The sequence below is a fragment of the Saccopteryx bilineata genome, chromosome 1 (assembly GCF_036850765.1).
Source record: "Saccopteryx bilineata isolate mSacBil1 chromosome 1, mSacBil1_pri_phased_curated, whole genome shotgun sequence".
NCBI lineage: Eukaryota > Metazoa > Chordata > Mammalia > Chiroptera > Emballonuridae > Saccopteryx > Saccopteryx bilineata.
In genome coordinates, this window is record NC_089490.1 from 399564426 (window position 1) to 399584683 (window position 20258).

The 20258-nt window shown below is 60.4% G+C and overlaps 1 protein-coding gene across 3 annotated transcripts; it reads right to left on the minus strand.

Annotated features, from left to right (window-relative positions):
• Nucleotides 1-28: 28 nt before the first annotated feature.
• On the minus strand, nucleotides 29-19454 carry CDC42BPG (CDC42 binding protein kinase gamma). 3 transcript variants are annotated; one of them, XM_066251962.1, is made up of 37 exons: nucleotides 19146-19454; nucleotides 16596-16687; nucleotides 16428-16511; nucleotides 15986-16081; nucleotides 15533-15681; nucleotides 14937-15030; nucleotides 14488-14688; nucleotides 14114-14362; nucleotides 13652-13731; nucleotides 12701-12798; nucleotides 12529-12609; nucleotides 12129-12235; nucleotides 11846-12025; nucleotides 11461-11553; nucleotides 11200-11321; nucleotides 11053-11125; nucleotides 10301-10407; nucleotides 10102-10216; nucleotides 9729-9877; nucleotides 9563-9651; nucleotides 9208-9260; nucleotides 9028-9123; nucleotides 8890-8949; nucleotides 8517-8622; nucleotides 8107-8240; nucleotides 7890-8029; nucleotides 7711-7792; nucleotides 6860-7076; nucleotides 5867-5929; nucleotides 5146-5745; nucleotides 3975-4072; nucleotides 3809-3893; nucleotides 3383-3503; nucleotides 3105-3222; nucleotides 2109-2223; nucleotides 1906-1991; nucleotides 29-1238 (listed from the first exon to the last, which is right to left on the minus strand). In XM_066251962.1, exons 1-37 carry the CDS (start codon nucleotides 19303-19305, stop codon nucleotides 1197-1199), a joined length of 4635 nt encoding a protein of 1544 aa, XP_066108059.1. In that variant the 5' UTR covers nucleotides 19306-19454; the 3' UTR covers nucleotides 29-1196. The 3 variants fall into 3 exon arrangements, with proteins under 3 accessions (XP_066108059.1, XP_066108058.1, XP_066108060.1); XM_066251961.1 differs by having other exon boundaries at nucleotides 9028-9126; nucleotides 19146-19453; XM_066251963.1 differs by lacking the exon at nucleotides 11461-11553 and having other exon boundaries at nucleotides 9028-9126; nucleotides 19146-19453.
• Nucleotides 19455-20258: the final 804 nt, after the last annotated feature.

Consider the following 20258-nt stretch of genomic DNA (forward strand, 5'->3'; position numbering starts at 1 on the left):
GAAAAACAGATCCAGGTGGGGAGGCCGGCAGCTTACAAAGTTTTCTTTATTGTTTTCTTACTGCCTCACAGAGCATCAGGGTTGACCCCTCCCGGGAATAGCACATTTTAGATAAATACTTATTTTGCCCCCTACTTATCAGTAGGGGGAAGTTTAATAAAAATAGTAATATAATAATAATAATAATAATAATGACTGTGATCAATAAAATGTCCCCTATGATCCCCTAATACACAGTTGGTCGAAGCGTTGAGAAAAAGGACGCCTCCCCTTTTGGGGAAGAGCCAAAGTGTGCGTGGAGGCCCTCCAGTGGACCTGTTGGGTGCCCATCTCCCACCAAGCAGCCCATATAAATACCCTCCCATCCCAGCCCTGCTGAGGAATTCTCTTCTCTGGACGGATTAGAGGACAATGTCAGTTGGCTTATGAAGACCCTCCCTGTTCCCCTCCCACCAAACTCCTCCCCAGAATGAAAGGACCCAGAGGAGCGTTCTTTCAGTTTCCTCCCTCACCCCTCCACCCATCTCATCTCTCTTCTTCATTGCTCCTTCCTTATCCCTCTCTCCTTCTCTAGATGGCTTTTCCCTTCCAATCACTATCACCTCCTCCTCCACTTCCTTTCTCCTCACTTGCCTCTCACCTCCTTCACCGACCTCCTTCCCCTGGCTTCTTTACCTTTCTTTCCTCTGGGTCAGAGCCTGTCCTTCCCCCCCAGAACCCTGAACAGAGACTCGGATATGCCCCAACGTGACTTCACTGAGGATGAGACAGTGTGCAGCCCAGACCTGACACTGTTCCCAGGGACCTGGCCCTTCCATCAACTTTCACCCTGACTCCTGCTTACAAGCCTCCCAGGGCTTGGCACTAGAAACAAGAGTTTTGGCACAATCATCTCTGGACACCAGGACAGAGGGGCGGCCCCAGGGCAAAAGGGGACCATTCTATTCCCAGTGGCTAGCACAGGATGGGCTGGGAGTAGAGGAGAAAGATGGGATGAGGGCTGGGAATCAGTCTTCCCAAGTCCTGGGAACCCAGGCCAGCCTTCCAGCATCTACCCAGCCCAGGCTCTCCCTGAGTCCGCATTTCCACATGTCCCGGACCAGCCGGAGTATGGCATTCCTCAAGGTCTTTGCTCCCTCACATCTCAGTCCTGGGATTCAGGTGGGCCCAGCCAGAGGGTGTCAAGGGGAGCTCTCTCATTCAGGGGCTAGGGGGAGGCTCCGGGGCCGCTCTGAGACCTGGAGGAAAAGAGAAGGAGTCAGGGTGGAAAGAGGAGAGCAGGACTCTTTCTTTACCCAGCCTGGGGCTCCAGAGGCCTCCCCAGGCCCCACCACCTGCCGCAGCAGGGCCCTTGGAGGAGACCAACTGTGGGGTGAGGGTGGGGTTATGTGACAAGACCTGGGGAACTTGTACTTAATCCTGGAGCCCAAATTAAAGTCCCTTTGTTCATTCACCTCATTTTACAGGCAAGATAAGCATAGGGAGGCCAGGCACCTTGCCTGGGGCCACAGTGGTGGGACAGTCAGAGCCAAGATTTCCACCTCCAGGACTCTGCTGGGGCCTGCTGTGAGGTGAGACAGGTAAGAGCCTGTATTTCTTTGCCCTGGCCGGGTAGCTCAGTTGGTTAGTGTCCCAATACGCCAAGGTTGCAGGTTTGATCCCCAGTCAGGGCACATACAAGAGTCAACCAAGGAGTGCATAAATAAATGGGACAAATCAATGTTTAGCTCTCCCTCTAAAAGTAAATAAAAAACAAAAAACAAAACAATGAGTCTCCATCTCTTAGGACCCAGGAAAGGGATGGACTAAACTTGTTCTCTGGCTTCAGGTCGTAGTAAAGGGCCTAAAATGGACCAGAACTGCCTGTCCTTAGCGTGGTGGAGGGGACAGCCTCCACTAGCTCACCTGTATTAAGGAGGCTGCAGGGCTCGGAGATCCCTGGGGGCAGGACACGGACTCGCTGGACAGAGATGTCCAAGGCTTCCTCTTCACTGTTCCAGGTACAGGGTGAGGGGACAAAATCCAAGGTCAAATGTGAGGGGTCCAAAGTGGGGATGGAAATTTGAGGGAGGAACGTGGAAGTGCTAAGGTTGTGGGGCTGTCCTTACTGAGGTCCGCGTTCCCGTCGCTGGCCATAGAGGCTGGGCGCCGCGACGCCTCCGAGAAGCTGTGGGGCCGCTGCGGGACGGAGCTACGGCCGGTTCGGCCCTTCACTTCAGGGACCTGTTGGGGAACGGTGCAGAGGGCTTTGGACTCTGCGGCAAAACAGACCATGACGCCTGACCAGGCAGAGGCGCAGTGGATAGAGCGTCGGACTGGGATGTGGAAGGACCCAGGTTCGAGACCCCGAGGTCGCCAGCTTGAGTGCGGGCTCATCTGGCTTGAGCAAAAAGTTCACCAGCTTGGACCCAAGGTCGCTGGCTCCAGCAAGGGGTTACTCGGTCTGCTGAAGGCCCACGTTCAAGGCACATATGAGAAAGCAATCAATGAACAACTAAGAAGTCGCAACGCGCAACAAAAAACTAATGATTCTAGCGTGCGGAGGAATTCCCGGCCAGGGCACACAGGAGAAGAGCCCATTTGCTTCTCCACCCCTCCGCTGCGCCTTCCTCTCTGTCTCTCTCTTCCCCTCCCGCAGCCAAGGCTCCATTGGAGCAAAGATGGCCAGGGCGCTGGGGATGGTTCTGTGGCCTCTGCCTCAGGCGCTGGAGTGGCTCTGGTTGCAACATGGCGACGCCCAGGATGGGCAGAGCATCGCCCCCTGGTGGGCAGAGCGTGCCGGGTGGATCCCGGTCAGGCGCATGCGGGAGTCTGTCTCCCTGTTTCCAGCTTCAGAAAAATGCAAAACAAACAAACAAAAAAAAACCCTAATGATTGATGCTTCTCATCTCTCTCCGTTCCTGTCTGTCTGTCCCTGTCTATCTCTGCCTCTGTAAAGAAAAAAAAAAAACCAGACCGTGACAAATAAACTGCATTCAGTCGCCAGCCTGGAGGAGCGCGCTTGGACCTCGTACAGGTAAGCAGAAGACAGCAAGCGCACCGGGGAAGCCAGTGATTGGCTCAGCCCTACCAAAGAGGTTTGTGATTGGCTCCCTATGACTCACCGGGGGCGGGTCCTTGGCGCCGGGCTTCCCATCCTTAGGGCCCACGTGGACCAGGTGGTTGAAGTTGGTGGGCGGTGAGATGAACTTGGAGCGCACAAAGGGGTCCTTCAGCATCTCCCTGCAAGCAGAGAGGGTGTAGGGAGGACTGCAAAGGTCACATCTCTTCCCCCTGCCCCTCTCGGTGCTGACTCCCTGCCCTCCCAGGGGTGGGACGCCCAGCCCAGCCCAGCCCAGCCCAGCCCAGCCCAGCCCAGCTATTGCACTGTGCGCACGCGCACCTGCGCTGCTGCTGCCGCTGCTCGTCAGACACCCGGAAAAGGAAGCGGCGCTTGCTCTTGGTGCGAAACAGCTGGCGCCGGCTGTTGTCAGTGAGGTCGGGGATGTGGAACTCGTCCTTCTCTGTGGGAGAAGAGAGCTAGGCAGTGCTCACAAGTCCCCAGGGCTTATTTGTCACGGACTGTTTTGCCGCTGAGACCAAAGCCGTCCGCACCGTTCCCCAACAGGTCCCTGAAGTGAAGGGCCGAAGTGGCCGTAGTAGCTCCGTCCCGCAGCGGCCCCACAGCTTCTCGGAGGCGTCGCAGCGCCCAGCCTCTATGGCCAGCGACGGAACGCCAGGCAGCTGGCGCTCAGGGTCACACACCCACCCGTGTGCACAGGTGAACGCACCCATGCGGACCCACATACACAAGTACACACTTCCTCACCTGCCAGACGGTTCCTGAGGTAGGTCAGGCGGACCTTCTCGGTGCCATAGAGGAACATGGAACCCTCTGGGTTTAGGGGTCGCACCTGAGGCAGCAGGCACAGAGGTCACGCCATGCTAACCTGTCCCACCCCAATCCGGCCCCAGCAGCCTTGGCAGGCTCTCACCTTCTTGAGTGGCACCGTTTGGACCCATACTGCTTTCCTCACATCAAACACATCGATGGAGTTCTCACTGAACACCGTCAGGTAGGGGGCTGCATAGCCTGCAAGGTAGGACCTGCCTGTGCTGCGCAGCCCTGAGCAAGTCAAGCACCTCTCTGGGCCGGTTTCCTCCTCTGCCACGGGGTCACCCTGTGCCCTGCCACAGCACAGGAACTTCCTGCCCCACCAAAAGCCCTTCTTCTGCAGACTCTCCACGTTGCCCTACCCGACTTCCGTAACAAATCAGTGATAACAACCTTGGAGCCCATTCTGTGCCGGGCCAGGCATAGTTCTAAACACTTTGTGTACTTTTTTCTGGTTTAATCCTCAAACAACCCCCAACTTATAGATGGGGGACCAGAAACCTCAGAGCTAAGTAAAGGGCAAGGTCATCCAGTAGTGGTGAGAGCTGGGAATTGGCCCCAGGCCATCTGGCTCCAAGCTTTACATGCTCAATGGCTCTGAATGGCTATGCTCCACCCAATTTGCCCCAGAAGGCCCACTGCTCAGGAAGGGAGTGCTGTTCCTCCCTTTCAGCCAGCACTCATCACACCAGTTACCTGTAAGGGTGCCAGATCCCCCCATGTCCCCACCCATTCATTCACTCATTCCTCCAAATAGAGCTCCTGGGACGTGCCTGCTGGGGTGGGTGCTGGCTGTGGTGAAGAAACCAGCCCCAACCGATGTGCAGGCTCCCGGTGCACCAAGTCAGTCTTGACAAGCCAGGGCAGAAGTCCGAACAAAAAGATGGGGGAGAAAAAAGAAGCATAGGACCAATGGTGGGGGAGGGCCGGGAAGGGAGCGTGAAAATAATAATGATGACAGCAAGCGTCGTGGTCATTTCTGGAGGGCCTATCAGCTCCAGGCCCTTGGCAGACATTGGGACTGGACTTGGTTAAGAGTTTGCCAGGTACGAAAAGAGCAGGTCAGGCAATGGAAAGGTTTGCGCAAAGGTATGGAAGAGAAAGATCCCTACAAGCTGCCGAGCTCAGAGCAGGGTGTGCTTGGGCAGGCAGGTGTGCACTGGCTGCCAATGCCAAGCTAAGGAGTTTGGGCAGGACCCTGTCTTCCTCTGATGTATGGGATACCCCTAGGGTGCCTGGCCCCACCCCTCCTGGCCCTCCATTGGCCTTACCCCAGCCTGTGGGCAAGGCAGGCCACAGAAGCTCATGGACGCGAGACTTGCGGCCGGCACTGTCTACGTAGACCCCAGCAATGGTGAAAAGCAGCAGGAACTCACTAAGGCTGAGCTCCACAGCGCCCAGCGCCTCACCCAGGCCCCCTCTTGATGGCGACAGCTCCTCAGGCATCAAACCGCCCCCCAACGCTAACGGTGCAGCCTCATTGAGCAGCGGGTAGAGTGAGAAAGCCCCAGCTGCACCCACGCACAGCCGGTCGCCCAGCAGCTCCAGGCTCTGCACAGGTGCTGGTGCCTGCAGCTCACGGATGCGGTGCTGCCAGGGCCCTGGGCCTGGGCCCAGCTGGTAGCAGAGCACTTGGCGCTTGACAGCTATACAGAGCACCGGGGTGCGGGCCTGCAAGATACGTCCAGCTGCCAGTGCCTGGCAGCCTCGAGACTCAGGGATCTTGGCACCGGCCACCTCTGCGCTCTCCAGCTCAGCCAGCGGGAAGAGGCGCACGCTGGGGCCTCGGCCACACAGCACCACCAGAAGGCCTGCCGTGGAGCTCACAGCCAGCCGCTGTACTCGCCGGCACTCGCCCACCTGGAAGATATCTGCGGAGTCAGCAAGGGAGAACGTCACCAGCATGTGGGTGAGAAGCAGCCCAGTGCCCACTCTCTTGTCCCCCAGAGCCACGCCCCACCCACGCTGGCCTTGGCCCAGCCTGGTACATACCATTGCTGTGCAGGTGGATCACAAACAGCCCCTCCTCAGTGCCCAGAGCAAGCCGGTCCTGGTCTGGAAGAGGGAAGGAGAGGGTCAGGGGTCAGAGGGCCTGTCCAGAGGCGGGGACTGGGCAGACCTCCTGCTTTTGCTGAGCCTCCGTTTCTCCCTGTCCCCGTGTCACTGAACCTTTCTGTCCCCGAGTCCACACTCTAATGGATGAGGGCTGTGGGGGCAGACACTGGGTGAGAGGGCCCCCACCCCAAGCTGTGGGATTCTGGGGAAGTCTGAGGGCCTCAGTGGCACCTTTGTCACACAGCCACTGCGAGGCTGTGGAGATGAAGTGCTACAGGGTGAGCGGTAAGCTCACGGCAGCCCTCGCTCGGTGAACGCCCCTGTGCCCCCCGCCTCCTGACGACACAGGGGACCCGGCGGACCTGCACGGCCTCTCTGTGGCTCGTGCCGAGTGACCGTAGGGAGAGGTCCCGGCTCGCTAGGGCCGGGCTGGGTCAGCACCTGGGTGACCCGGGGAAGCCAGGGAGCACTGCGAGCGCCTGTCCCCCAGCTGTCTGTCATGGAGGCCCAGGCTCCTTGCTGAACATAGCAGCCCTATGGGAGACAGTGTGACGTTCAAGTGCCCACACTCCCCCATGGTCACCCACCTGCTAGAGTAAGAGTCGGGAGCAAACCCCTCATTTGTTTCTTACGAAAGCCCTTGCTCTGCTCATTAGCCTGTGTTTCTTTCAGAAAAAGCAGAGACAGAGGCACAGAGGGCGAGCAGCAGAAGCCAGGCCCCTCCCCCTTGCCTTGGCTCCTCACACGGCCATGCCCAGGGGATGGTCAAGGAGGACACACGTCCAGGCAGAGCCCACAGCTCAGGGCTGCAGCAACTGGGCAGTGACAGTGGCCCTCGTAACTCTGGCTGTGAGTCAGCACTGTCCACAGGCCCTGAACCCTCCTCCCGCCTGCCCCGGACACGCAGTGTCCCCCGGGCTTGAGGCTCACCAATGATGGCGGCACAGAGCGTGTGGGGCAGCAGCGGCAGCGCGTTGTCGTAGGCCTCCTTGAGCGTGTACACGGGCAGGGGTCTCGGCCGAGCATCCAGCAGCAGCCGCTGCAGCTCGGCCAGCGCCTGCAGCCAGCGTTCCCGCTCTACCTCACTCTCCGCCAGCAGCAGCACGGTACACGTGGCAGGTGGCACTGTCAACTGGGAGGCTGTCACCTGTGGGCGGAGACCCAGGCTGGAGGGCCGAGGACCTAGGGCCAGGGCCCTTCCTCCCTTCTTTCTCTCTAGCAGCTAATGCCTATTAGCCTGGATGTGAGCTTGCTGGGTGCAGAATGAGCTGCTGTTTTAGAACAGGGGGTTAGCTAGACAGGGCGGTCAGACAAGCACAGGGACAACCACAGAGCCCGGTAGGAGGGGAGTTCGGGACACTGTGGGAACAGAGCCATCTCCCCAACTCAACCTAAGTGGGGAGATGCACCTCCCAGGGGAAGAGGCATGTCTGCTGGAGCCTGGGACAAGTGGAGTAACTCAGAATAGTGGGTGTAGGGGAGGGGCCAGCAGAGGGCGGCGCAGGGGGCGGATATGATGGGGTCCAGGAGTGCAGGGCACTTTTAGAAGTAGAGAAAGCAGGGTATGGTCAGAGCAGAGAAAGACCCCAGGGAAGGCGGGAAAGACCTGCAAGGTCAAAATGTAGGGCCTCATGGCCACAGTCAGGAGCAGGCATAGGGTGATAAGGAGCCACAGATGAGTCCTCAATGAGGCAGGACAGCCATGGGGATGGAGAAGTTGCTGGAAGGGGGTCAACATGACAGTGGATGGTGGTCTGGCCCATCCTGCCCCAGGCACTTACCCTAAGGATGCGCGGCAGGTCCTTGGATTGAGCGTGGATAACATCAGAGGCCAGGACAGGGGTGGCGGAGAACTGGGGGTCCCTGGGAGGTCCATGGAACAGGTCAGAGGTCACACTGCCCCTGGCTGTACCCCACCCACCCACTTGTCTCTCGTCGCATGCTGCTGCCCGGCATTCACCTCAGATCCAGTGCCTGCAGGAGGGCCCCGCTGGCTGGGCTGAGCCGAGGGTCCGGGGCATCAAATAGCAGTAGGCGTGAGTCACTGAGGGCAGCAAATACCCGCTGCCAGCCACGCCGGACGCCCGAGGGCCGGGGCACCTGGGGAAGGCATACATGGGAGGGCCCGCCAGGCTGCCGCCACCACGCCCCCCTCCCCGGCCCCCGCCCCAGCTCACCGACAGGAAGCCCTCGTAGGCAGTGCCCGTGCCTGTTTCGGGGTGCACTCCCAGGGCCGTGCAGAGAAGGTCAGGGGGCACAGGGCAGGGTGGGGACTGTGGGGCACAAGTCGAGTGACAGAAGTAGCCGCAGGCTGTGGGGAAGGCAGCAGATGGCAGACAGTGTGAGGCTGGGTGGAGACAGCCTGGGACCAGGACTCTGGGCATTTCTGGCCCCCACTTCCCTGAGGCCGTGGTGGCACCTGAGCTGTTACAAACTCCTCTTCATCAAGTAAGAAAAGAGAAACAGAGCAACTGAGTAGTGAGAAACAGCCTGGGTGGGGCAGGATCAAGGCTACTTCTGTCCTTTCCTCCTAGGGGCCATGGCTGGTGCCCAGAAGGCGGGGCGCAGAGAGCAGCAGGGGTCTCACCGTCACAGCCCAGGCCCTGGCGGCCCAGGCCCAGCATCAGCGAGGTGCAGCGCAGACACTTGGTGGGGGACGGGAAACTCCGGGGCCGCAGCACATGTGAGCCGGGCTGGGGAAGGGGAACAGGCCATGATTCACGTCTGACCACAGCCTCCCGAGGTCACCCTGAAGTGTCAGGCAGGACCAGGGAAGGAGCCAGGTGTCAGTGTGAACTCTGAGCCCCAGTGAGTCTGTGGCAGCACTCAGAATCATTGCCACTGCCACACCCACCCCGTGGGCTGCTGACCATGATGCTCACGGGGGAATAAGAGGGTCCTTGGAAACCCAGCAGAATGGCTTGGCGCCCTGACCTCGCTCCACCTCTCTAGGCACCAACCTTTGTAGGAGGACCTTCCGCAGAGGCGGAGGAAGAAGCAGGTGCTCTGGGGAACACAGCCTGCAGGGAGGGCGAGCACACAGGTGAGAGGTGCGTGTGCAGAGGGCCCCCGGCTGCAGGCTTCCCACCGGTCCTCACCCCCAGGCGCAGGCTGCGGCGGCCCTCTGGCCTCAGCTCTGGCTCCGCCCCGGGCCTCGGGGCCTCTCCTGAGGTGCCAGGGTCCTTGGCAGAATCCTTCTGAGATTTGGAGGCAAAGTCAAGGTCCATGGGCCTCTCTCCAGGATTCTTCCCCAGCCAGCCCCTTCACCAGGTTCTTACCTCTGAGCTCCGGAAAGACAGGAAGGGAATCAGGGAGTTTGAGGGCTTGGTGTCTGCAAACAGAGTGGGTATGGGTCACGGGAGCTGGGTGCCCAGCCGTAACACTTATCCCCAGGAACCGGGGCCAGTGGGGGCCCCGGTTTCCGCTTCAATAAAATGGGGTAGTGACTGCAGGCTGTGGAGTGGGACCTGACACACAGCAGGTGCTCAGTAAGAGCTGGCTAGCAGGTGGTGGGTAAGTGGCAGTCTGAATGAGTTCTTGTCTCCACAGCCCTGCGAGGTTGTGTGGGCCCCCTGGGTAACTGTGAGGCTGGAGTGAGGGCCCTGCTCCAGGGCACTGCAGACAGCCACTTACCACCTGTCCCGCGGGTCCGCAGTTCCTCCCGCAGGGCAGCCAGCTCCTGCTGCAGGCCCTGGTTCTGCTTCTCAGCCTCCTGCAGACGGCTGGGGAGAAGCGGGTGAGGTCACTATGGGCCTCTGCACCAGCCTCGGGTCCCCTCAGCAGCGCCCACCAGTCTCACCTCTCGGCCTGAAGCTGGGCCTCCTGTGCTTGTGTCAGCCGCTCCTGCAGGCCCTGCTTGGCCCGGATCTCGGCCTCCAGCGCTGACTGCAGCTCCAGCCTGGCCGAGGCCTCCATCTTCTGCAGCCGCCTTGCCTTCCACTGGTGCTCCTGTGGCCAGGGGGCGCCATGTAAGAGGCTCCTTGAAACTGGCTCCTCAGAGACCCCCTCCCAGCAGAGCACACAACTGCCATGCCACCTGGCCAGGCCTAAGGCCTCAGCTCGGCCACTGACACGCTGCAGGCTTAAGCAGGTCACTGCTCTGTGTGAGCTGTCTTCACTTTTGGAGCCAGGCTGCTGTCAACCCCTCCCCACTGGGTATCTGTGCGGCTCACCAGTGGCCGGGCAGGGAGTGTCTGGGTGCTCACGTTCCTCAAGGACTCTAGCTCCTCAGCCATCTTGGTGGCCAGGGCCTGCAGGTAGCCTCTGGAGACCTTCTCATCATTCACCCTGATTGGAAAGGGGGCTCAGGGTCATGGGCTGGGCCCTCAGAGCTGCCCAGGCCCAGCCCGGCCCACGGCCCCGGGCACCCACCAGCTGAGGATGTCGGCGATCTGGGCCTCCCAGTTGCCTTCCGTCTCCCGCCGCTCGCCTTCCAGCCGCTGCCTGCTCTGCTGCTCCCGCTCTAGCTCTTCCGCCAGCTGGGGGCCCGGCAGGAGGTGGGCGTGAGCGCTGCGGCCCAGGCACCCCTAGGCCCCACCTGTATCCACCCCTGCTCCCCCGCTACAGCCTGCCCGCCTGCCATAGGCACTGCAATAGGCCAGCAGCCAGCCGGCCCTGGGACCTGGCCGTTCTGCCCACCTCCCTGCGGCACTTGTTCCCTGCTCTGTCCCACAGCATGGCTGTCTTTCTTTTTTTTTTTTTTTTCATTTTTCTGAAGCTGGAAACAGGGAGAGACAGTCAGACAGACTCCCGCATGCACCCAACCGGGATCCACCCGGCACGCCCACCAGGGGCAGTGCTCTGCCCCCCAGGGGGCAATGCTCTGCCCATCCTGGGCGTCGCCATATTGCGACCAGAGCCACTCTAGCGCCTGAGGCAGAGGCCACAGAGCCATGCCCAGCGCCCGGGCCATCTTTGCTCCAATGGAGCCTTGGCTGCGGGAGGGGAAGAGAGAGACAGAGAGGAAAGCGCGGCGGAGGGGTGGAGAAGCAAATGGGCGCTTCTCCTATGTGCCCTGGCCGGGAATCGAACCCGGGTCCTCCGCACGCTAGGCCGACGCTCTACCGCTGAGCCAACCGGCCAGGGCATGGCTGTCTTTCTTGCCTGCTGTCTACCCTGCTCACCCGCTCCTGCTCCCGGCTCAGCCACCGGTTCTCTTCCCGTAGCTGGCACAGTGCCTCCTCTTTTCCGCTAGGCCTGGTGAGGAGAGGAGGCTCAGTGACTCCCAGCTTGGGCCCTGGGCCTGACCCCCACCCAGCAGCCCAGCTCACCCATGGCCGAGTGCCTGCTCCAGCTGTATACGCAGGGCAGCCACCTCCTTCCTCAGCTGTGCTTCCTGGGGCCCGCCCTCTGGCAGTCCCGTCCCGTTGGTCTCAGAGGCAGTGTGGATGGTCTTGAGAACACGAGATGGGTCAGCGCAGGGTCCGAGAAGGCATGGCCCACCATGTCCCCGGGACACAGGCTCAGACCTGAGGACCCTCAGTTGGCCAGGCTGAGGGAAGTGCCACTTGGCAGGGGTAAGACCTCACTACCTGGACCTGGGAAGACTCCTTCTCAAGGCCTTGCTCCTGCAGTCTCTGTAGTCGGGTCACCTCCTGGCTCAGGGTGGCCACCTGGGCCTGCAGCTGTGATGGGGTGCAGAGGCAGCCAGTGCTGACCTGGTCCGCTCCAACCCTCTAACTGGCATTGCTGCAGACCCTTGGCCTCTGCCAGCCACAGCAGGAATGGAGGCAGTGAACCCCAAGCCCACCCAACTCTAAACATCATCCCAGTGCTCAGGCTTCTGCTAGCCAGTGGGGGGCACAAAAGCACACGGTGTTCCCGAACCCCCCACCAAGCTCCCTCGGCTTCTTCCAGTCATGCCAGGGAGCACGGGGGCAGGGCCCTACTGCTGTTCCCACCTGCCCCATCACTTACCTCCCTCTGGGCAGCCCGGGCCTCGTCCAGCTGGGAGCTCAAGGCCTGCGTCTGGCTGGCCATGGCTGTCTCTCTCTCCTGGGCCTCCTGCAGCCTATGGAGCAGCTCCCCCTGCTGCCCCTGGGCTCTGCATAGCTCCTTCTCCTGTGCCCGCAGCCCCGCCTGAGCCGCAGCCAGCTCCTGGGCAGTCAGGGTAGGGGGAGGGAAGATGCAGCCTGGATTCAGGGCAAGGACCTCTTACCATCGAGCCCTGGGCCACTTACCCACCTTACCAGGCCCTCACCTGGAGAAGCTGGTCTCTTTCCTGCCGTAGGTCACTGTCCTGGTCTGGGCTACCAGCAGGGGGCCCATCCGTCTGGCACAAGGGGGCCTTGCTGTCCCTCAGTGTGTCTGCCAGGAATTGTCACTGAGACCTGCATACACTGACTGCCCCAGCCTCAGCCAGGCGCTCCACATGCAGTGTCCTGTGGGACCCTCACCGCAGCCTGGGAGGTGCGCCTCTCTGGTCCACTTTCTTTATGCAGGCCCAGAGAGTTTAAGGTAATTCCCTAAACCCTAAAGCACGGACAGAGTAGGAGCAGGACTGGAACCCAGGTTGGACTCAGGTGTGCTGGGAAAGCAGGTCAGCCTCCACAGTGAGGGCAGGGGGAAGAGATGGGGCAGGGACAGGTGAGCAGGGATACCTGACAGCCTGTCCTGTAGGGTCTGAACCTCCTTCCGTAGCTGCTCCAGCTCCCGATGATCTGCGGGGGCCTGCAGGGCCTCTGTGTGGGGGAGAGCCCACAGGTGAGTAGCTGGACCAGCAGCAGTGTCCCAGGAAGACCCACCCACGCTGGCGCACCTGGCTCCCCGTACCTTGCAGCTTCCAGCTTAGCTCCATCTTCTCCTGCTCTAGATAATGGAGCTTCCGCTCCAGGGCAGCCTCCTGCTCAGAGCTGCTCTCAGGGCCCGGGCTGGGGAGAGCAGGGCAACAAAGGTTGGCAGAGACCCCACCCGCCAGAGGCACCTCCATGCTCCTGCATCTAATCATTCATTCAACCAAGAAACACCCACTATGAGCCAGGTCTGTAGCCAATCCTGGGCTCTGTATCAGGAAGCGAAACAGATCAGACCAGACCTTGCCCTGGGGAGGCTCTAGGCTGGTACCATGGGCAGCAGCCCAGGGCAGTGGCTCCAGGTGCCACAGGTCCAAGTTCAAGCCCAGCCCTGGCCCTTATGAGCTATTTGACCGTGAACAGTCATCTAACATATCTGAGCCTCAGTTTCCTCACAGGAAAATGGAGGTGATAACAGGGTTTCTTCCGAGGATTGTTAAGGGGACTCAGTGAGACACGTCCCGCCGGCCCCAGCCCGACACTCAGTGGGCGCTCCTGAGTGTAGGTCAGATGTGTCTGCTTACACCTGGGCGCGCCTCTTCTCTTAGGACCTCACCATGGTTTCAGGCCAGCCCACACATGGAAACGGGTCATCCCACCCATTTTACAGAGGCACAGGGTGAGGCTCGGGGAGCAGTCGCGGCCCTTCTGATGCAAGGCCTCTGACTCCAAGTCCAGTACACTCCTAGCCTGCCATGGAGGGTAGTGTGAGGGCCAAATGCTGGGACAGGATCCAGAGGGGGCATAAGCATGACACCACTAGGACCCTGAGGACATGGGGACTATCCTCCTGAGGGCTCAGAGCATACTTCCTCAGGCACCAGGTGGGACATTTGGCCTCGTTCCCAGGGTCCTAACAAGCTACATGCCTGGTGTCTTCCGGGCCAGGCAGCTCCAGCTTCCCATCAGGTGTGTGAGGACCAACACTCACCTGCCTGAGGTATAGGTGAAGCCCACAAATGGCAGGTGGTGGCCTGCAAAGGTCCCATGGGAGGGTGGTGGCAGGGTCCCCTGCAGAAGGAATGGAAAGAGAGTCATAGTCAACAGGCACAGCTCCAAGCTGAGGCTTGAGACCCAGGAGATGCCTTGGAACTGGGAGTGCTGACCTCCTCCTGCTCAGTGGGAACATGGTCCCCACTAAACAGACTACAATTCCCATGAGTCTTTGAGGGTAGGGCCTCCTAGCACCACTGGGGGTCTTCCTTATAGGCATTCTGGTTAATAGAATGACACGAGGTCAAAGGACCTTCACTTTGCATTACTCAGGGCAGGTCAACCATGACTCCCCAAACCCTCTGGAATCTGAAGGCCTCATCCCCAGCCCAGCTGGGGGTTTCCCATAGCCACGGAGGGTCAACACAGCTTTCCTACTGCAGTAGGACCCACCACTCACTGGATGGTTGAGGGTGTCATCATCCACATCGAAGTTGGAGGTGTCCATAGGGCCACGAAGCTCAGGGATATAGGGAGCAGTGCTGGTCGCCAGCTGCTCCCAGTCCACGCCTTCAAAGAAGGGATGGTTCCGGAAGTCATCCAGCCCTCCACGGCCCAGACGCTCCTCCTGGCGGCACAGCAGCTGGCGGATCAGGTCTTGGGCACTGGCTGGGACATCAGGCACATCCGAAGGGAACTGCAGGTGGTCCTGCAGGCAAAGGCTAGAGGTGTGGGAGGGTATCCAAATCCCACCTTCCACCTAGGGGTATTGCAAACCCCATGGACTTGGGGGTACCACTGCCCTCCTGGAACCCCAGGGCCTGGTGGCCAGACCTCATGGTTCATGATCTTGCCGTAAGTTTCCACCAGGGACTCAGCATAGAAGGGCGTCTCTCCAAAGAGTAGCTCATAGGCGCAGACCCCCAGTGACCACCAGTCACACTGTGGGCCATAGTGGCCTTTGCCTTCCTCCATGGCCTGCAGGATCTCAGGGGAGATGTAGTCGGGAGTCCCCACTGCCACTGACGAATCCACCTGTGGGTAGTAATGTCGATGAGGCCATGAGAACAGCCCCGGGCCTGGCTGGGCCTGCTGACCCGTCAGCATGAGTCTAGGCCTGGCACCACCACTGCCTAGCGGTTGGCTGACCTAGTGGTTCCACCTGGGGCCTGGGCTTAGTCCTTCCTTCCTAGGGGAGCCTGACGACCCCTGCTCTAGGCTTGCTGCCTCCCAAGCCCCAGGAGCTCTCCCAGCCAAATGTCCCTCTGGGGTGGGGTCGTTACCATGCCACTGTTGTTGAGACGTAGGCAGGAGCCAAAATCAGCCAGGCGGATGTGCCCGTTCATGTCCAGCAGGACATTGTCTGGCTTGACATCCCTGGGGGAGGCAGGGAGGAGGAGGGGCCTGATCTGTGTGTGCATGGGCATGTGCACACCTCAGCATGGATGTGTTCACACGTGTTCTTGCATGCATGCACATGGGATAGGTGAAGGCTGGTGGCGAGGCCTCCTCGCTCCCAGAAGGGAAGAAGGTGGTTAGATCACGGAAAGGGATCCATCAGGATGACCCTCGAAGGCAGCAGAGTGTGCTATGGGGGACACAGGAGTCAGACTTCCCTTGTGCAGACCCACCCACCAGCTGAGCCACCTTGAGGCCAGGCAGGTGCTTACCTGCACCAGCCCTGACTTCCTTATCTGTAAGATGGAACAATAACAGCAGCCCCCATCCCATAAGGTTTTTGGTCTGAGTATTCAAAGGCATCATACAGGTGAAGAACCTAGCACAGGGCCTGGCACGTATTGAGTGCTCAGCAAATGTCAGCTGTCCCCAGAGCTGTCAGCAGGAGCTGAACAGGGCAGTGGGGCTTTGTGGGCCCCACCTGTGGACGTAACCCAGCTGGTGCAGAGAGTGGATGGCCAGCACCATCTCAGCCAGGTAGAACTGGGCCAGCTCGGGTGGAAGGCGGTCCTCAAAGCGGCTCAGCAGAGTGAGGAGGTCCCCACCGGCGTAGTAGTCCATTACCAGGTACTGGATGGTGGCAGGTGAGGCAAGAATCAGATGGAAAGAGGGGGAACCTGTCCCAGGGCCCCACCTCCTATTGTTCCCATGGGGCTCTGGGAGGCAGGGCTGTGTCTACCACCAGCTCGGGGGAGCCAGCTTCCAGCCAGAGCTGCGGCAGAGGCTCTAGGCCCTGGAACTAGTGAGGGAAGTAAGACTGTTGGTTCCAGGAGGAAGGGTCTCTCTCTCTCCTTGGACCCAGTGCCTCTGGCCCCCGAGGACTTTCTCCTTCATGCCCAAGCAACCCTCCTCCATCCTCGCCCAGGATCCTCACCAGATACTCCTCGTCTTGAAAGGCGTAGTGCAGCGCAGTCACCCAGCGGCTGTCCCCCTTCACCAGAACGTCCCGCTCCTCCCGGAAACAGGCTGTCTATAGCACATTTGGGGAGCAGGGATTGGGATGGAATCAGAGGCCAGGAAAGGCCCATGCCTGCTCAGGGGAACTGAGTACACTCAGTAAGACTAGGAGCTCAGATCGAGGTCACCTGTGTAAGCCCGGGCCCATGCAGTATTATCATAAGGAAAGTGGGAACAACTCCACTTGCTCCTAAGAAAGGTTTATAGCGAGGAAGGGATGAGGGAGTTGGCAGCTGTCAGGGTGGGTCCTCTGCCTATTTGGCAGCCAGCCCACCCCTTCCCCTGCAGTATCTCACTGGCAGCACACCCTCCCCCGCCCATATGTAGGGTACCCAAGTCCCGCCAGACCCCGAGCTGACCTCGGCCCTCTTCAACATCTCCCACTTGTGCAGCATCTTCATGGCAAAAATCTGCCCACTGTCCTTCTGCCTCACCACGGCGACCTAAGGCCACAGAGAGCATGGGTCAGCCCAGTCTGGGTGCAAACACCTTCCTTCCGCCCACCCACCCCAAGGCCCTCTGCTCACCTCCCCAAAGGCGCCTCGACCGATCACCTTCAAGATCTCAAAGTCATCTCTCTGCAGCCGCAGCTCTTTGACCTTTGTTACGAAGGGGCTGGCTGAGGAGACACAGAATGGGACTCACGCAGCCTGTTGCTAAGGCCTCAGATCCCACTCTCACCCAGAGAAAGCCAGGAGCTGTGACTCCTCTAGACAAGGGCAAGGATGACCTCCCAGGAGCTGACAGTCGGTGAGGCCCATTCTGCCATGATCAGGAAGCACGCAAGGTGGGGTCTTGACCCCGCCGACTGCCTGGCTCCCTGGCGCATATGGGGATACCAGTCCCACCCCCAGCTCACAGTTCTTGGCCACCTAGCAAGACCAGGCCAGGGCCTGTCTTAGGAAACTGGACAGGCAACATTCCTTGTCCCCAGAGAGGTTTCTTTGCCACTGAGGAGCTGTGGCCTGGTCCTGGGACCCTGTAGGCACAGAAGTAGCTTGCTGGGGGTGAGACCTGGGGGAGCTCCAGAGCACAGGTAGGACAGCGGCTCAGCAGGGCTCTGGAGGACAGGCTCCGTCTCCCCACGTGGGGCCTCCTCATCTGCCGGCCCAGAGAGGTCTGCCCAGATTCTCACGAGACTCAGAAACAGGGCCAAAAAGCCTTTCCCTAGTGCTTGAGGCTGGCACTGACGGACGTGAGCACAGGATCTCCTCAGGCCTGACCAGCCTTACACTGCTGAGCCCTGCCACCCTCTTTGGACTTGGTCTTCAGCTGGCCAGGAACCTCCTCCTTCCTCAGAGTCCCTAATACTCCCAAGAGGGGCCTCTCCAGCCACTTCCAGGCCCTTTCTAGGCCTGGAGGAGGGAACCAGGGCCTGGAACATAGGGAGGCAAGAGTGACCAGTAGGGATTCAGGTCAGCTGCAGCCTGTCTCACTGCCTCAGTTTCCCCCTGCCAGGAGGTAAACTCCCTGCCAGCTGGGCAGGTCTGTGGGTGAGACAAAGAGCTGCTCCACAGGTTTATCAGGCAGAACCCCCGCAGCAGGGGTGGAAACCTCATTACAGAAATTGTCTCTTTCCCAGGTCGGTGTGTGCAGCTGAGAGCAGCAGCCACAGGCCTCCGAGGGGAGCCAAGGCCAGGGTAGCTCCCAACAGCCAGACAGGAACCCAAACCTGGGGCCCAGAGATAGGAGGATCTAGGTCTCGAAGACAGGCTGCCCAGTCCCCCTGCCCTGCCCCAGGAGATGGGGGCTCTGGGCAGGGGCAGGGACAAGCTGGGGCAGTAGCAGAGTGAGTCACCACCCTGCAAGTTACCTCAGGAGATGTCAACAGACAGGCCCCCACGCCGGGCTTCCAGGCAGAGGTGCCAAAAGCAGGCAGGGAGGAGCACATGTGTGTGCAAACACACATACACGTGGGTATGGCGTCACAGGCAGGGATGACAACACAGTGAGACACTCACATAAGGTGCAGGAGTCCAGAAAGAAGAGCGGGCAGCAGAGGAGACAGGGGCCTTCTTACTGCCCTCACCTCTGAGGAAAGGGCTGGGCTGAGGGCCAACTCACTGGCAGACCTCAGTCCCCCAGCTGTGCCAGGCTGGGCCTTGTAGCAGCCCAGAGCTCAGGAGTGCCTGAACACTAGCTGCCCACTGGGCAAACCCCCGCTTCACTCCACCCTCCGGGCCAGGCCCCATGCCCTCTCCCCTGGGCCTGGCCAGGCGTGATCAGGGAGCCCTGAGGCTGGTGCCAGTGCTCACACTGAATTCAGGGTCACCCCGGGCCAGCCACTCCTGGTGACTCAGGTGAGTCAACCAGGAAGGGGTGCAGACCCATCTCCAGGGAGGTCTCCCTCTCTGGCCCTAGGGAAAAGCCCTCAGGAGGCCTGGCCAGCTAACTGCACAAAGGGGCTGAGGCTGGTTCCCATGTCCAGCCTGAGGAGGTTTTATATGCAGGGAGATGGAAGTGTGTGTGTGGGTGTGTGGGTGTGATACCTACAGATCTGTGAGTAGAAACAGGTGAGTGTGCAACAGTCAGTGTGGTGGGGGGTGGTCTGCATGTAGAAGTGTGGGGCTCCCTGGGTCTTGGGTCCCTGTGGTGTGTGGGAGACTGAGAAAGCATGTGTGTACGTGGGTGACATGTAAGGGAGTCTGCATGCGAGAGTGTGCTCTCACAGGTCATGAGGTGTGATGTATGAGCGAAGAATTCTGGACCTGCCTCTGTGTAGAGCATGTATTGTGTACCTGTATCTGGGGGCTATACCTGGGACCGTTTCTTTGAGTCAATGTGAGATGTGTGTTGTATACTTGTGCCAGGTGCTGTGAGTGGGAAGTGCCATGTGTGTGAATCCGAGTGAGAGTAAGGTGTGCAGGTGACTAAGGGGCCCGCGGGGTCCGGTGGCACGTGTCAGGGCCAGTTCCGGGTATCTGTGGGTAGGGGGTCAGTAAATCTGTGGGCGTGCGGCTCCAGGTGGGAGGGTCTGCAGGTGTGGAGCGTGGAGTGCGGAGCGACAGGGTCCCAACGCGCAGTCCCTCGGTCCGCCCTCCCCCGCACCCCCCGTCGGTCCCGCATGAGTCACTCACCCCAGCTCAGGAACTGCGCCACGTTGCGCTCTCGCCGCAGGGGGGCGCTGCTGAGCTCGTGGTGCAGCCCCAGCAGCAGATCTAGGAGGCCGTCGAGCCCCGGGCCGCCGCCGGCCTCGCCCCGCGCCAGCCGCTCCAGCGCACGCATCCGCCGCTCCATGGCTGCGGCCGATGCTCGGCGCCCGGACTAGTGCCGGCCTGCCCGCATGCCCACCCGTCGGTCCGTCCGTCTGTCGGTCCTCGGGTCTTCCGCGCGTCCTCCCCCCACCCTCCCGCCCTCCCCGCTGTCACCTTCCTCCGCCGCCTCCTGCGCGCCCTCACCTGTGCGCCCCGCCCCGCCCTCCGTCCCGCCCCCCCGACGGACGGGCAGGTGTGCGCCGGCCAATAAGAGACGCGACAGTAAGTGAAGGTGGGAGGACGGAGGCGCGCGGGGGCGGGGCCAACCTCGGCCAGGAAGTGGGGGGCGGGACCCTAACTCCTGGGTGGGGCGGCTCAAAGCTGGGGTCTCAAGGGGGCCGGAATGGCCTGCAAGATCCCCGCGCGCCCCCAGACCCAGCCTTACCCGAACCCTCGCTGACCTCTAACCTACGTGGGGATGCCCCGGCTACTGCAGCTTCCCTCGTCCGCCGGGGCAGCGGCCGCCTCTCCCTCAGCTAAGGGAGAGGGGCTGGGGACGCCCGCGGCCCGGGGACGGATGGGAGTTGTAGTCCGCTCCCTCCCCGGGATGCCTACTGTGCTTGCTCCCCCCCTTCCCCCCCCCCCCCGCCCTCTACAAAAGAACTCGCTAGTTTGTGATTTCCTTTTATTTCGATCGTCACAGCTGACCTGGGAGACAGATATGTGAGGCAGAGATGGTTACACCCAATTGGCAGATGGACACACTGAGACTTGGAAAGGACAAAGATAAATTGAGGGGCTGAGGAGGAGGGTGCCTTGCAGCTAGATCCTGCAGTGGGGCTGAGTTGGTAACTCCACCTTAGGCTCTTAAAGCCTAGGCGAGAGCAGGGCCTATGGCCGGCCTGGAATTTAAAGGCCAAGGAGAAGTCCGGACTGGGCTGGAGGAGGTCAGAGGAGGGAGGGGTTGGCTCTGTCTGGTACAATTTCTGACTTGTC

What these genes read in the sequence shown, in the direction of transcription:
- CDC42BPG (XM_066251961.1), bottom strand. Translation starts at nt 19,305, where the DNA reads ATGGAGCGGCGGATGCGTGCGCTGGAGCGGCTGGCGCGGGGCGAGGCC. An exon ending in GGCGCAGTTCCTGAGCTGGG is followed by an intron (nt 16,688 to 19,145) that starts GTGAGTGACTCA and finishes GTGTCTCCTCAG; the next exon opens with CCAGCCCCTTCGTAACAAAG. An exon ending in ACCTGCCGCGCATCCTTAGG is followed by an intron (nt 7,077 to 7,710) that starts GTAAGTGCCTGG and finishes CTCCGCCCACAG; the next exon opens with GTGACAGCCTCCCAGTTGAC.